Raw genomic sequence first — 15,155 nt, forward strand, 5'->3', positions numbered from 1 at the left:
CCGAGGGCAAGACTGGCCTCGCGAGTGGGCGCCAGGTCCGCCCGGCTCGACCACGAGGTGGGAGCGCCGACACCGCCCCAGGCTGGCTGTCAGCGTGCTCTCTTCAAAACTTTCCCGACACAGCGGCCGGTGGCCGGGCGACTAAGGTCACAGCGCGAATGGGTCACGGGCCCGTTCCCGCTCGCACCCACGGCCCGGGCGCTCCCCACCCTCGGGGCGAACGGCCGGCCAGGGCAGGGCGGACGGGCGAGGCCCCTCAAGGCACCCCACCTCGGTGGGACCCCGGCTCTGGGCTGGGTCCGAGCCCCGCGACCCGCCCCGTCTGAGGGGGCGGCCGGCCCCGCGGCCTTCCGCGACCCGCCCATCCCGGCCCCCGGCCCCAGGCCCCAGCCCCGCGCCGTCGGCCGAGCGCCGGCCGCTTACCCCTCGGCGCGGCGGAGCGGGGCGGCGGGAGGCGAGCGGGCCCGCGGCCGCGACAACTCCTCAGTAAGATGGACGCCATGTGCTCAGCGCGCCGGCCGCCCGGCCTCCTCCTGCTGCGGTGGCGGCGGCGGCTCCTCGCCGGCCCTCGGCGCCTCGGCCCGCCTGCGGACGGTTGAGGGCGGCGGTTGGGGGCAGGCGGCGGGCGCTCAGCTCAAGGACCCGGCGCCGGCAGCAGCCATGTCCCGGCATCGACGTCCGGCGGCGCGGGGCGGGGCGGCCGGGTCGCCGCTCCCATTGGGCCCCTCGGGCGCTCGGCGCCGGCCAGCTGAGGGGCGGTCCCACGCTGCAGCGGACTGCTGGTCCCGGCGTGCCCCGCGGCCGGCCACCGCCTGCCCGTCCCGGCGTGCCCCGCGGCCGGCTGCCCCTGCGGCGCGCTGCATTCTGGGCTGGCCGCTCGGCCTCACCGGCTGGTTGACCGCGGCGCACGCGCGCTGCGTCGTTCCGCGTCTGCGCCCCCGCGGCGGTAGCGCGGGCGTGAGGTGGCCGTGCGGCTGCAGAGGACTCCGCAGGGTCGCCTGGCACCTCCCTCCCGGGCCTCTGGGGACGGGCCCCGCCGGGGAACGAGGGGCGTCGGCGGCCGGGCCTATCCGGCTGAGCCCCCTGCTCGGGCTCGGCCCAGTCCGGGCTGTCGCACGCCACACCAAGAACCCCGGCTTCAGGGCGGCGTCCCTGGTACGCGGGTCCTCCCCGCTGGCCGCTCAGGCGCTTGCTCCCGGGCGGCAGAGACTGCCCACCCCCGACCTTTGTGCCCCGCCTCCCCCTCCCCACAGCTGGCCGTCGGGGGGTCGATGATGAGGTGATGCAAGAAAAGCAGGCTGGGGGCCGTGGGGGTCGGCGGCTCCCGGGGCCCAGGGGTGGCCACCCCAGCAGGTCACCCCCACCGGCCTGCACGTCAGCGCTTCCCGGGGAGGCCCCACCCTGCTCCGCGCCCCACCTCCAGCCTTTGCCCCTCTCAGGCCCTCCTCCGCCTGGAAGATCTTTTCAGCCGTCGCCCCTCTCTGTCCGCCTATCTTGTTCGCAGAGGTCATCCCAGGGCACCACTTGGCGAGGTCCTGCACCTGCAGCAGTGTGCGCCTGTTCTCCGCGGTGCGGGAGTGTGGAACTCCTGATCAAAGCCGGCGCCCCAGTCTTCAGCAGCTGCTGGAATGGCAGTCTCCCCAGGAGGCTCCCCCAACACTCAGCCCTTACTGTCAAGAGGAAATAGCTTGCCAGAGCTGCCAGGTGCTGGGCCAGGTTGGCCGCAGTCCCCACCTCAGGCGGGAGAGGGTGACGCTTGTCAGTGCAGGGCACCTTGAAGATGTCAGAAGTGCCTGTATTGGCCCTGGGCGGTGCGTGCTGTGGCCTTAAATACAGGGTTAATCTAAGCTCACAGATACTTGAAATCCAGGCCCCACCCCGACCCCTCACCCCCTTGCCAACAATCCATAAAGCCGGGTTCCTATCCGTGCCTCAGGATGGGGAGGGGAGAAGGGGGTCACAAGGAAGGATAGTCCTACCCCTTCCCTGCCAACCGAGGGCTAGGCCCGAGCCAGGGCCAGCAGGCCCTCAGAGTTGGACAGGACTGGCCTTTTAACGCCCAAAGGGTAGGAGTATGGCTTGTCTCAGTACTAGGAACTGACATTGGCCCTGAGCCTCCGAGCGCTCTGCCCCAAAGCTGTCCCCCAGCTGTTGAGAGGCAGAGGGGGTGAGAGTCAAAGCTGCTCCTTGGTAATGCTTCAGGGTTCCACCTGGCCTGAGACCGGGCGGAGCAGGAGGCAGTGGCCAGCCAATGGGCACGAGAGTCAGTCAGCAGGACTTCAAACAGCAATGCTGCTCCCCTGCACTTGGGATGGCACCCTTGGCCCAGCCGGGTGGAGTGGAAAGGAGAAAACCAAAACGAGGGTCGTCACAGAGGGGTGGGGGCGCCGAGCCTGGGGCCTCCAGGCACCATCTCTGACACTGTCTGCAAACTGGGCAGGGTACAGTGTTAGAGAAACTTGTTTCTCAACCATCAGTAGCTTTACTGGGTTTCCTGATTACTATAGAAAGAATGTATGCTCCCTGTAGCCATTTCAAGTCTATAAAAACAAGTACAAACTAACAGAAATCTGGCGTCCTGGTGGCGGCTGGGAACACCCTTAATGCCACATGAAGTCTGCCTTCCTGCCCCGCCTCTCTTCAGGCTACAGTCAGAATGCAGAAGCTGGTGCAGTGAGTTTAAAATGAGCTCTTTCTGCCTTTTGCTTTTTTCTCTTTGGGAGGCTCCCTTTTCCGCCCCACACACTGTACATAAACTTTCATAGTCGCTGCACATTTACACAAGTGTCATTTGTGTCAATTTACACCTTTTTATGGAGAAGGCAATGGCACCCCACTCCAGTGCTCTTGCCTGGAAAATCCCATGGACGGAGGAGCCTGGTGGGCTGCAGTCCATGGGGTCGCTGAGGGTTGGACACGACTGAGCGACTTCACTTTGACTTTTCACTTGCATGCCTTGGAGAAGGCAATGGCACCCCACTCCAGTGTTCTTGCCTGGAGAATCCCAGGGACGGGGGAGCCTGGTGGCCTGCCGTCTATGGGGTCGCACAGAGTCGGACACGACTGAAGCGATTTAGCAGCAGCAGCACACCTTTTTACTCAAGTGACAGTTGAGAGAAAACAAGGTGGGATGTCCGGGAAGCACACCTGCTCCACTGGGGGAGGCTAGAGGATCAGGTTAGGAATCGGGTTAAGGAGTCAGGTTAGAGATCACGGGAGGTTAGAGATCAAAATAGGGATCGATCAGAGGTTCAGAATAGAGATCCGCTTAGGGAATCAGGTTAGGGGTCAGGATACCGGAAGAGGACTGTCAGGACTGTGTGCTGTTCGGCCACGCCCCAGGTGAAGGAGGGCAGAACTGGATTGGACCAGGTTGCGGTTTTGCCCAGAGGTGTGATGAACGGAGAGGGCGGAGTCACGGTGTGTGCAAGACAGGGGCTTTATGTAAGACTTGAGGGAGCTCGAAACTGGGGAGGAGGGGAAGGCTGGAGGAGATGGGGGTAGCTTGGGACAGCGGAAGGTTGCAGGGTCACCGCCTTGTGGGGCCTTTTGAACCTGTAGGGAATTTGAGTCGGGTACCAGGGCAGATGAGCTGGCAAGAGGCCTGCTTATGAATACAGCAGACGGTGGTGGTGGGCGTGGCCTGCACCGGTGAGCCCCGGAGAAGGGCCTGAGGCGAGGCTGGAGGGCACGGCCTTTGGGGAGAGGGCCCAGGTGTGCCTTCCTGCAGCAGGCTGCCACGCACAAGCAGGGCACCCTCTGCTCAGGCGGGATGGTGGCTGTGGGCTGGATATGGGAGGGAACGTGTGTTTGAGTCCCGAGACCCAAGGGTAGAGTGCGTGGGGCCGCAGTCGCACCTGCTGGTTCCCGACAGCGACACCCACCCTGTCCCCACCTCTTCATAGCAAAGCCCTGGGTTTACTGGAAAACCTTTCTACAAATCTTCAAATGCTTTAATTTTAAAGTTTAATTTTACCTCAGCATGCGTGTAGTGAAGTGTCCAAGTCCCAAGTGTGCAGTCTGAAGCATCTTCCATCATGCACACACCCGTTGGGCCCCTACACTAATCAAGGCAGAAGGGCGCCAGCCCTGCAGACACCTCCCCATGCCTGCTCCAACGTCACCCCTTCTCAGAAATAACCTCTGTTATAACTTCAACCTCAAAAATCCCTTCAGCAAACTGCCCTGGTGGTCCAGTGGCTAAGGACTGGCCTGCCGATCCAGAGGGCACAGGTGCAGTCCCTGGTGTGGGAAGATGCCACGCGCCTGCCAATCCAGAGGACACAGGTGCAGTCCCTGGTGTGGGAAGATGCCACGCGCCGCAGGGCAGCTTAGCCCTTGCACCACAACTACGGAGCCTGCACCCTAGAACCCGCCAGCTGCAGCCCCAGTGCTACAGCTGCTGAACCCAGGCACCCCAGAGCCTGTGCTCTGCAACAAGAAGCCACCCCAGTGAGAAGCCCCCGCGCACCGCAACCAGAGAAAACCCTCGTGCGGCAGTGAAGACCCAGCCCAAACCAACAACAAGAACAAAAAAACCCCGATGTTATAAGAAAGTAACTTTTGCTTGTTCTTTTACTTGATATAAATGGAATCAACTAGTGTGCCTGTTAATACTTAAAAAGAAAATCTAGCTGCTTTCACTTAGCATTTTGTCTATGGAATTCATCAGCATAACAAACTAATGGGTAACGTTAGTTTGCTGTTTTTCATTGTTAGGCAGTGTCCCATTATATGAATATGCCTGCTTAGTCGCTCAGTCGTGTCTGGCTCTTTGCGACCCATGGACTGCAGCCCGCCAGGCTCCTCTGTCCATTGGATTCTCCAGGCAAGAATACTGGAGTGGGTTGCCATTGACTTCTCTGGGGATCTTCCTGACCCACGGTTTGAACCTGGGGCTCCTGCATTTCAGGTGGATTCTTTACTGTCTGAGCCACCAGGGAAGCCCGCTTATATGAACATACAGTTGATTTATCAGCGCTGTGGTTGATGGATCCTCCATGTTCGGCCGTTCTAACGAATGACACCGTTAATATTCTCGCGTGTGGCTTTGCTGCACGCACTTAATGCCTCTGATAGAACTGCTGGTCTGAGGCTGTGCTTAAGCTCAGCATTACTAAGTACTGACAGCTGGTTTCCAGAATGTTCCTACCAGCTTACCTGGCCACCAGCGGAGCAGAAGCCCAGGTCCCCAGAGTTCCAGTTACTGTGATGGTAATCACTCTTGAAGGTGGGGGCACAGCGTGGCTCCGTCTTGCATTCCTCTCATGAGTAAGGATCTTGAGGCGCTTTTTCATATACGTCTGAGCGTTTGGACCTCTTCTTTGATGGAGTGCCTGTGTAAGGCTGGTTTCTTGTCCATTTCCCCATTGGTCATCTGCCTTTTTCATTCTGGCTTGTGAGAATTCTTTGTATATTCTAGATATGGGCCCTTAGGTTATATGTATTTCAAACATTTTCTCACTCAGGATTACCTTTTCAACTCCTAATGGTGTCTTATGATGAAGAAAACTTCTTGATTTTAATGCTTTAATTTTTTTTTTTTTTTTGGTGATTGCTTTTTGTGATTAAAGAAATCTTTGCTACCCAAAGGTTCTGAAGATATTCTCATGTTTTATTCTAGAAACTTAATTGTTCTTTTTTTTTTTTAAGAAAAATATTTATTTTTGGCTGTGCTGGATGTTCGTGGTGTTCGGGCTTTCTCTAGTTGTAGAGAATGGGGCCTGCTCTCTAGTTACGGTGTATAGGCTTCTGCTTGCAGTGGCTTCTGGGTGAAGAGCACAGGCTCTCGGGCTGCTCTTGGCTCAGCAGTTGTGGCCACGGAATTAGTTGCCCTGAGGCATGTGGGATCTTCCTGGACCAGGGATCAAACCAGTGTTTCCTGCATTGCCAGGGGAATCCTTAACCCCTAGACCACTGGGGAAGCCCCAGTTGTTCTCTTTCACATCTCGGCTTGTGATAATTTGAATGGTGTTTCTTTGTTTTGTGTGTTGCGAGGCAGGGATCAAGGACGATTTTTCCCCTGTGGGTACAGAATGGATCCAGCACCGCTAATGGAAAAGACCTTCTCCCTTCACCTTCTGTAGGCAGAGTAGTGGTCCCCGAAGACTTCCACATTCCATCCTAATTCTGGGACTTGCAATTATGCTACTTTATACAGAAAAAGGGATTTTGCAGAAAAGGGGATTATGTGAAGGATCTTCAGATGGGAGTTTCCTCTGGATTATTCCACTGGGCCCAGTGTAACCATCAGCTTTCTTAGAAATGCAAGAGAGAGACAGAAGTGAGGGGGCAGGGCGGCCTGACCACAAAGGAGGAGACCGGGGTGATGGGTGTGAGGGCTTTCAGGCAGCCAGTGCCTGCTTCAGTGGGGAAAGTAGGGGCCTTGAGCCAGGGAAGTGAGCAGCCTCTCGAAGCTGGAAAGACAAGGAAATGAATCCTCTCCTAGCCGCCCCCACCCCAAAGGAATGACGACACTTGATTTTACCACAGTGAGACTTGTGTCAGACTTCTGGCCTACAGAACTTTACGATGATAAATTTGGGTGGTTTTAAGCCACTGAGTTTTAAAGAATTCGTTACAGAAGCAAATAACTAACCTATCCCACTGAACTGCAGGGGTGATTTTGTCGTAAATTAGGTGGCCACTGGCTTGCTCTTCAAGCTTACTCTGGATGTTCCTGATGCGGCAGAAGTCCCTCGCTGCAGTACAGTAACATGGTCCCTCTGACAACTGACAGATTCTCCCCTGCGCTTAGGGCAAAATCTTTTCCTGACTGAAGGTCGAAAGTGTATTCACTTATATCCCCTACCAAAAGATTTAAACATTTCCTTTTCCTGTTTAAGATGTTGATCCATTTAGTTTCCAAGCATTCTTACATGTAGTGTGAGGTATAAGCCCAGCTTCATTTTTTTCACCTTAACGATAATTTATTTTCCCAGGCTTCCTTATTTTTTTAAAATTGTATTTATTTATTTATTTTGGCTCTGCTGGGCTTTTTCCCTAGTTTCAGGGGGTGGGGCTACTCTCCAGTTGCGATTCATGGACTTCTCATGGTGGCTTTTCTTGTTGGGGAGCAGGGGCTCTAGGGCACACCGGCTTCGGGAGTTGCTCTGTGGCGTGTGGTATGCTCCCAGATCAGGGATTGAACCCGCACCTCCTGCGCTGGCAGGTGGGTTCCTTACCACAGAGCCGCCAGGGAAGGCCCCAGGCCTCCTTACTGAATGGTCTCTTTTCGCCCAGTCTGCCACGGCCCTCTGCCACGTGTCCAAGTTCCATCTGTCCTTGTCATTCCTCGGTCAGCTGTTCCCTGTACCGCCACCTCACTCCTGGTGGGTCCCCCTCAGAGGCACAGCCACCCAGAGGCTAAGGAGTTCCCTACGTGAGACTCAGACAAGTCACTGTTTTCACAGTGCTCTTTTCTTTTTTGGACAGACTTGGTAAAAGAGTGACATTTGGACTGCCGTTGTTCAAGACCAGTGTGTCTCTTTCCAAAGTATTCATCTGGTTGTGCTGGGCCTTTAGTTGCAGCACGAGGGATCTTTGTTAGTTGTGGGATCTAATGCCCTGACCAGGGATCGAACCCCAGCCCCCTGCGTTGGGAGAACCGACTCTCAGCCACTGGGCCACAGGGAGGTCCTGAGACTGCTGTCTCTCTCCTCCCTGCCGGCCCCTCTGGTTTGACTGTGAAGGGTTTGCCTGTGGTTCACATCCCGACAGACTGACTCCTGCTTGGGGTTAGCTGAGCTTCTTGGATATGTAAGTCAGTGTTTTTGTGAACTTTGGAAAAAATTTGGCATTATCTTGTCAATGTTTTTTTTCTGTCCCATTTCTCTTTTTCTCCTTATCAGGTTCCAACACATATGAGTAAAGCAGTCCATCCAGTGAAGCCTTTATTTTTTTGCTTTTAAAAATCAAATTAATTTTTTTTTGGCTGCACTGCAAGCCATGCAGGATCCTGGTTCCCCGACCAGGGATGGAATCTGCTTCCTGCAGTGGAAGCGCAGAGTCTTAACCACTGGACCCACAGGGAACACCCCCGTTCAAGCCTTTGGATGACGGCAGCCTGGGTGACGGTTTGTCTGTGGCCTCAGGAGAGACCTTGAGCCTTAGTTATCCAGCTCCCCACTCCCGAGTTCCTGACAGCACAATGGCAAGCAGCAGGCGATGCGCACTGTGGTTTTGAACCACGGGGTCTGAAGTCACGCAGCAGTAGGTAGCAGGACAGGGTAGGACTGGGAATGTCTTGCTGAAGGTGCAGCCCCAGTTCCCAGGGCAGGATCCCGGTGTCTCGGCTGTCCAGCTGGGCACGTTCATGACAGGGCCCCCACTGGGCCAGGCCCCAGCTCCCACAGCAGTTTTTTGGTCAATCTGGGGCCCTTCCCCCAGCCAAGGACAGTGGGACATCTTGGACTCCCCTCTGCACACCGGCCTCTCCTCCAGTGTCTTCCCCATAGATTCCAGCCACATCTCTGTCTCTCTGCTCAGCGGTACAGGCTGTCCTGCGTGGATTCTGTTCCTCTGTGCCATGGGAGATAGAAAGCTGGGCAGGCAGGGGGCGGGGCTCAAGGTATACCTCATAAACTCCCCTTGTCCAGGGAGCTGAGTCCTGCTCATCCCTTTCCCCACCACCTGAAAATGGGTTGCCTCATCTGTTTCCTCCAAGTTGTTTACAGTGGGAGGGGCAGTCTGGTCCCAGCGTCTCTCTTACAGCAGAAGTCTCTGTCAGATTTGCCTGAGAGTCTACATTTGTGGGAAAACCGGTGAGCTCTGAATCAAGTCTGGGAATTAGTTAATGGTAACAGACCAATGTTGGTTTCCTAGTTTGTTGTTGTTGTTGTTATTTAATTTTGGCTGCGCTGAGTTTGTGTTGCTATGCAAGCTTTTCTCTAGTTGTGGTGTGTGGACTTCTAGAACATTGCAGTGGCTTCTCTTGTTGCGGAGCATGGGTTCTAGGGCGCTCAGCTCTCAGTAGTTGCAGTTCCTGGGCTCTGAAGCACAGGCTCAGTTGCTCGTGTCATGCGATGTCCTCCCAGACCATGGATCCACCCCGTGTCTCTGCACTGGCAAGTGGATTCTTTACCACAGAGCCACCAGCAAAGCCCCGGTTTCCTAGTTTTGACACAGCTACTGGGGAAATGTAAGGTGTCCACACTAGGGGACCCGGGTGAGTGCTGGCTGCAGTCCATGAACCGAGAACTTCCAGATGTTCAAGCTGGATTTAGAAAAGGCAGAGGAACCAGAGATCAAATTGCCAACATCTGCTGGATCATTGAAAAAGCAAGAGAATTCCAGAAAAACATCTACCTCTTTATTGCTTTATTGACTACGCCAAAGCTTTTGACTGTGTAGATCACAACAAACTGTGGAAAATTCTTCAAGAGATGGGAATACCAGACCACCTTAATGCCTCCTGAGGAATCTGTATGTAGGTTAGGAAGCAACAGTTAGAAATGGACATGGAACAACAGACTGGTTCCATATTGGGAAAGGAATAAGTCAAGGCAGTATATTGTCACCCTACTTATTTAACTTATATGCAGAGTACATCATGCAAAATGCAGGGCTGGATGAAACACAAGCTGGAATCAGGATTGCCGGGAGAAATATCAATAACCTCATATATGTATATGACACTACCCTTATGGCCGAAAGTGAAGAGGAACTGAAGAGCTTCTTAATGAAAGTGAAAGGGGAGAGTGAAAAAGCTGGCTTAAAATTCAGCATTCAAAAAACAAAGATCATGGCATGCGGTCCCATCACTTCATGGCAAATAGATGGGGAAACAATGGAAAAAGTGACAGACTTTATTTTGGGGGGCGCTAAAATCACTGCAGATGGTGACTACAGTCATGAAATTAAAAGACGCCTGCTCCTTGGAAGAAAAGCTATTACCAACCTAGACAGAATATTAAAACACAGAGACATTATTTTGCCAACAAAGGTCCATCTAGTCAAAACTATGTATGGTTTTTCCAGTAGTCATGGATGGACGTGAAAATTGGACCATGAAGAAAGCTGAGCATCGAAGAATTGATGCTTTTGACTGTGGTGTTGGAGAAGACCCTTGAGAGTCCCTTGGACTGCAAGGAGATCAAACCAGTCAGTCCTGAGGAAATCAACCCTGAATATTCATTGGAAGGACTGATGCTGAAGCTAAAGCTCCAATACTTTGGCCACCTGTTGTGAAGAACTGACTCATTAGAAAAGACCCTGATGCTGGGAAAGATTGATGGTGGGAGAAGGGGACGACAGAAGATGAGATGGTTGGATGGCATCACCGACTGGATGGATATGAGTTTGAGCAAGCTCCCAGAGTTGGTGATGGACAGGGAAGCCTGGCGTGCTGTAGTCCATGGGGTCGCAAAGAGTCGGAGACGACTGAGCCACTGAACTAACTGGCCGAAAGTGAAGAGGCGCTGCCCTGGCTGGTCCTGGATCAGGGCAGTCCCCGTGGAGATTGGGGGTGCAGGGTTCGCAGGCGGGGCTGAGGGCAAGGTGGAGATCCCCGTCTTCCCACCATTGCTTTCGGTTCTCTGGCGGCCTTCCCTTCCCTCCCAGAGACTCTCAACAGACGCGAAAACCACGCAGCCCTGCGGGCCGCGGGGTGGAAGGTGGTCGGGGCGGTGGGCGGGCCCCGAATGGTGGGCGGGGCCTGGAGGCGCGTGGCCAATGCGGGGGCGGGACTGGGAGGGGCGGGACTGGGGGGCGGGGCCGGGGCGGCGGGACCGTTTCGGCCTACTCTCCCCACAGGTCCCTAAGCCCTGGGTTCCTGCTGCCGCAGAGCCCGGCTCCCACCGTCCCCAACCCAGCGGTTGCGGAGAAGGGCAGCCCGGCACGCGCGAGCTGGCACCCTCCAGGGAGGCGGGCTCTGACCCGGTGCAGCCATTCCTGCCTGGCTCACAGCCGCCCCCGAAGCGGGCACTGCGCTATTGGTGTTACCATTTCTCTCTCTCGCTCGCTCTGTCACACACACACACACACACACACACACACACACACACACACGAAGCGGGCACTGCGCTATTGGTGTTACCATTTCTCTCGCTCGCTCGCTCTGTCACACACACACACACACACACACACACACACGAAGCGGGCACTGCGCTATTGGTGTTACCATTTCTCTCTCTCGCTCGCTCTGTCACACACACACACACACACACACACACACGCCTCACAACCTGCCAAGTTTATGCAGCTAGGAAGAGAGGGACTGTAGTTTGAACTGTGTCCCCACAAAAGGCATGTGCGAGTATAAACTCCCACCCTGTGAATGCAACCTGATTTGGAAACGGGGTCTTTGCGGATGTCGTCAAAATGGGGTCATTAGGTGGCCCTAATCCAATCACTGGTGACCTTGCAAGAACAGAAACCAGAGTCAGGTGATAACGCAGGGAGGAGGCCCTGTGAAGACAGAGCCTGGGAGTGGAGTGATGCAGACACAGACCAAAGAGCACAAGGACTGCGGCCCCACCAGAAGCTAGGGCCAGGCCAGGAGCGGGTCTTCCGCAGAGACTGAGAGCAGAGAACCTCCTCGCACCTTGGTTTCAGGCTTCTGGCCTCCAGATCTTAGAGAACAACTTTGTGTTGTCCTGTGGCACCTTATCAGCGGTCCTCAGGTGCCCCCACAGGGGGAACCAGGACTGGAGGCCCAGCAGTCTGTCCCCAGGCAGCAATGGCACCTGGAGGTAAACCCCAGGGGACTCAAGCAGACAAAGCGGGGATGGGGGAGGCTTCTGGAGAGAGTAGTGTCCCCACTGAGAGCTGGCATGGGGATGGGAAGGGAAGGGGAGAAGTTCAGTTTGGTATCTGTCCAGGGGTGGGTCCACGTGGCTGTCCAAGGGGCATATCCAGTGGGGAGTCAACTTTGTTGGTGAGGAGCTCTCCAAAAAACTAAGATCATGGCATCTAGTCCCATCACTTTATGGCAAATAGCTGGAGAAACTATGGAAACAGTGACAGACTTTATTTTCTTGGGCTCCAAAATCACTGTGGACAGTGACTGCAGCCATGAAATTAAAAAGCAGCTGCTCCTTGGAAGAAAAGCTATGACAAACCTAGACAGCATATTAAAAAGCAGCGACATTACTTTGCTGACAAACGTCCATCTAGTAAAAGCTATGGTTTTTCCATTAGTCTTGTATGGATATGAGAGTTGGACCATAAAGAAAGCTGAGCGTTGAAAAATTGATGCTTTTGAACTGTAGTGTTGGAGAAGATTGGGCCTGGCAGGAGCTGAGGCAAGCTGGGCCTTTGGAAGGGCAGGTTGTTAGCCTAGGGAACACAGGTCCGAGCTGGGAAGGGGCCGCAGAGAAGGCCTGGGGTGGGAGGCCCCCTGCCCTTGGACTGCAAGATCCAACCAGTCCATCCTAAAGAAAATCAACACTGAATATTCATTGGAACGATTAATGCTGAAGCTGAAGCTGAAGCTCCAGTACTTTGGCCACCTGATGCTAAGAGCCGACTCATTGGAAAAGACCCTGATGCTGGGAAAAATTGAAGGCAGAAGGGGACGACAGAGAATGAGATGGTTGGATTTGTCACTGACTCAATGGACATGAGTTTGTGCAAACTCTGGGAAACAGTGAAGCACAGGGAAGCCTGGTGTGCTACAGTCCATGGGGTTGCAGAGTTGGACACGACTGAGCAACTGAACAACAAGCTCTGGGGAGAGGGGTGGGCTGGAGAGGCACAGCTCCATGTCCTCCCCATTCCTGAATGTAGGATTCAAGTCTCACTGAGGAGTGGGCTTTGTGTTAAGGGTGCTGGGGAGCCATAGCAGGATTTTATGCAGGTGGGTGACATATTGTGGTTTAGAAAAGTTCCCCTGGCTGGGTGCAGAGAATAAACTAAAGGAAGAGAAATCAGTGGGTTGAAAGCTGCCTCCTAATTCCCAGTAAGAAGCTGAACTAAGGGCCTGTGGGGGAGGGGCAGAGTGGCAGGGAAGGAGCGGCGGGCTCAGTGGAGGACTTAGGAGGAGGGGTGAGCCCTCGGCCGGAAGGGGACTTCGGTGGGGGTGGGGAAGATGGTTCTGAGGTTGCCCTCAGAAGCGGCCCACTGTCCTGGGCTGCGGTTTCTTCCTGGAGACTGAGGACAGACACTGCAGGCTTCTCAGGGCTCCCAGAAGTCAGCCCCGAGGCGGCTGGAGAGGAGGTGGGCAGGGAAGCTGGGAGGCCTCTGGCTTGGGCCTCCCAGCCAGGACTTGGGCGGGGGGCTTCTCAGCAGGGCTTCAGTCTCCATGTCCATCTCCTGGCCTGCCGGGGGCCCTGCTCAATGGCGGGTTGGCCCACGTGACCCAGGGGCCTTACGGCCTGCTGGCTCTGTGGGCTGGCCAAGGGAGCTGAAGTGGTGCTTGGGCCTGGCAGGAGCTGAGGCGAGCTGGGCCTTTGGAAGGGAAGGCTGTTAGCCTAGGGAACACGGGTCCGAGCTGGGAAGGGGCCGCAGAGAAGGCCTGGGGTGGGAGGCCCCCTGCCCGTTAGGCCTGGGTTCTGGCCTGCCCTGGGCTGAGAAAGGAGGGTCTCTCCCCTCCCCTCCTTGGAGGCAGGGGCCACCTGGGGCATGGGAGGAGGGGCAGCTTGAGACCACTGGTTTCCACTTGGAAGCCCTCTTTCTTTGGCCAGGGATGGAGAAAGGCTGGGGTCAGAGTGCACATATCCCCATGGAAACAGCAATGAGCCTGGCCTCTGGGGGACCCTGGCTCTGATGGGGGATGGGGCGGCCAAACCGGGGCTCAGGGACTCCTTTAGCTAAGGGGCCTGGGCTTGGCCTCTGGTAGCAGCTCTGATAGGGAGGCCTGGGCCTGGGTCGATGGGGAGCAGGGAGGCAGAGTGGGCTCCAGCCCGGGTCACATGGAAATCATGGAGCGGGCCGGGCTTCCTAGAGCTGTATGCCCTGGTGGGTGGTAACAGACAGCAGGCAGCCAGAGGTGGCCTGGCTGCAGACTTCGTGGCCAGGGGATGCCCAGCTCCGTTTGACCCCTTGTTCTGTCTGCTGGGCTGGTCCCAGAGCTAGCAGCCAGGCCTGGGGTACCCTGGTCCTAAATGCCTTGCCAGCATGGCCTTGGTCGGAGAGGCTGGGTGGGGGGCAGCAGCTGGGGGCTGAGATGGAGGACCACTGAACCCCAAAAGGTCAGAGCAGGGCTGGCTTTGCCCTCTGAAATCCTCTCCTGTGTGGTCACTACTTCACATCGGGAGCAGACTCGCAGTCCCTTGGTCTTCTGTAATCTCTCCTCTCCGAGTGTGGGGCTTTCATTTGGAGAAGTGACTGAGTCTCCAAGAGGCCGAAAACAAGCTTCAGCCCCAGCTGCTGACGTCCTTGAGTGCCCCGCAGCCCTCTGGGCCCACTGGACTTGGGGCTCCCACTGCCCTGGGCCTCCCCAACCAGAAGCCTACCTGTCAGTCCTGTGAGGGCCTCTTTCTCCTCTGCACGGATGGAGACCCAATTGTGGGAAATACACTCTCTACGGCAGAGGCCCCAGAGTGTGCAGGGCTGGGGCTGTCCAGCTGGCCAGATTCGATGAAAAGGGCTCGGGACCCCCACAAGACAGCAGGGCTGGCCCAGGGAGGCCTGCGCTGGGCGGGAAAAGATCAGCCAGCCCCAAATAACTTTCAAGAAAATCCAAACACGCGCTTCCATGTTTTGAATAAATTTACATGTTGATCGCACTATTCTAAATGCAATTTTTTTTTAAGAGGAGCCCTAATTCCAAATCTGTGAAATCAAAAGAGATGTGGTGGTATCTGTCTTGTACTGCTGTGATTTAAAGCTACTGAGGAGGCAAGCAGTTTTCAGGCTTGTGCCCCATAGGGATTCCAGAGCCAGAGAGGCAACTAGTCTTCTCCCTACAGCCTAGAGATACGGCAAAGTGCAAATGTGAACGGGCCAGCACCTAGCAAACACCTTCCAGGGGCTCCTGGAGGCCGGAGGTGAGTCCTGGTAGTGCCAGATGGGGGAGGGGTGTCTTTTCTGGCGGCTCAGGCTCCCCAGCACGCTGCAAGGGGGCAGCACACAGTAGGACCTCACCACATGGCTCTTGAACGGAAGGATGAACAATCCTGTAATCCCTTTCAGCTGGACACCGCGAGTGGCTGCCCCTGGGACGGGGGAGACCAGCGATGAGGTGGCTCTCTGGAGCTGAGGCTGGATAGGAAGAC

At 55.8% G+C, this 15,155-nt stretch overlaps 2 protein-coding genes across 4 annotated transcripts in view; one reads left to right on the forward strand and one right to left on the reverse strand.

Annotated features, from left to right (window-relative positions):
• LETM1 (leucine zipper and EF-hand containing transmembrane protein 1) overlaps window positions 1-665 on the reverse strand; it is a 27,238-nt gene extending 26,573 nt beyond the window's left edge. For 2 of the 3 annotated variants that reach the window (XM_070372874.1, XM_070372873.1), the window contains exon 1: window positions 424-665. In XM_070372874.1, the coding sequence (XP_070228975.1) occupies window positions 424-502 (79 nt within the window). In that variant the 5' untranslated portion in view covers window positions 503-665. The remainder of the gene's footprint in view (window positions 1-423) is intronic. The other variant, XM_070372872.1, reaches the window with a different exon arrangement.
• On the forward strand, window positions 517-5,577 carry LOC138988250 (uncharacterized). The gene is made up of 2 exons (XM_070372875.1): window positions 517-1,155; window positions 1,505-5,577. The coding sequence occupies exons 1-2, from the start codon at window positions 661-663 to the stop codon at window positions 1,685-1,687; spliced, it is 678 nt and encodes a 225-aa protein (XP_070228976.1). The 5' UTR covers window positions 517-660; the 3' UTR covers window positions 1,688-5,577.
• The last annotated feature ends 9,578 nt before the right edge of the window (window positions 5,578-15,155 follow it).

The sequence above is a fragment of the Bos mutus genome, chromosome 6 (genome assembly GCF_027580195.1).
Source record: "Bos mutus isolate GX-2022 chromosome 6, NWIPB_WYAK_1.1, whole genome shotgun sequence".
NCBI lineage: Eukaryota > Metazoa > Chordata > Mammalia > Artiodactyla > Bovidae > Bos > Bos mutus.

What these genes read in the sequence shown, in the direction of transcription:
- LOC138988250 (XM_070372875.1), top strand. Translation starts at nt 661, where the DNA reads ATGTCCCGGCATCGACGTCCGGCGGCGCGGGGCGGGGCGGCCGGGTCG. An exon ending in GCTTCAGGGCGGCGTCCCTG is followed by an intron (nt 1,156 to 1,504) that starts GTACGCGGGTCC and finishes TCTTGTTCGCAG; the next exon opens with AGGTCATCCCAGGGCACCAC.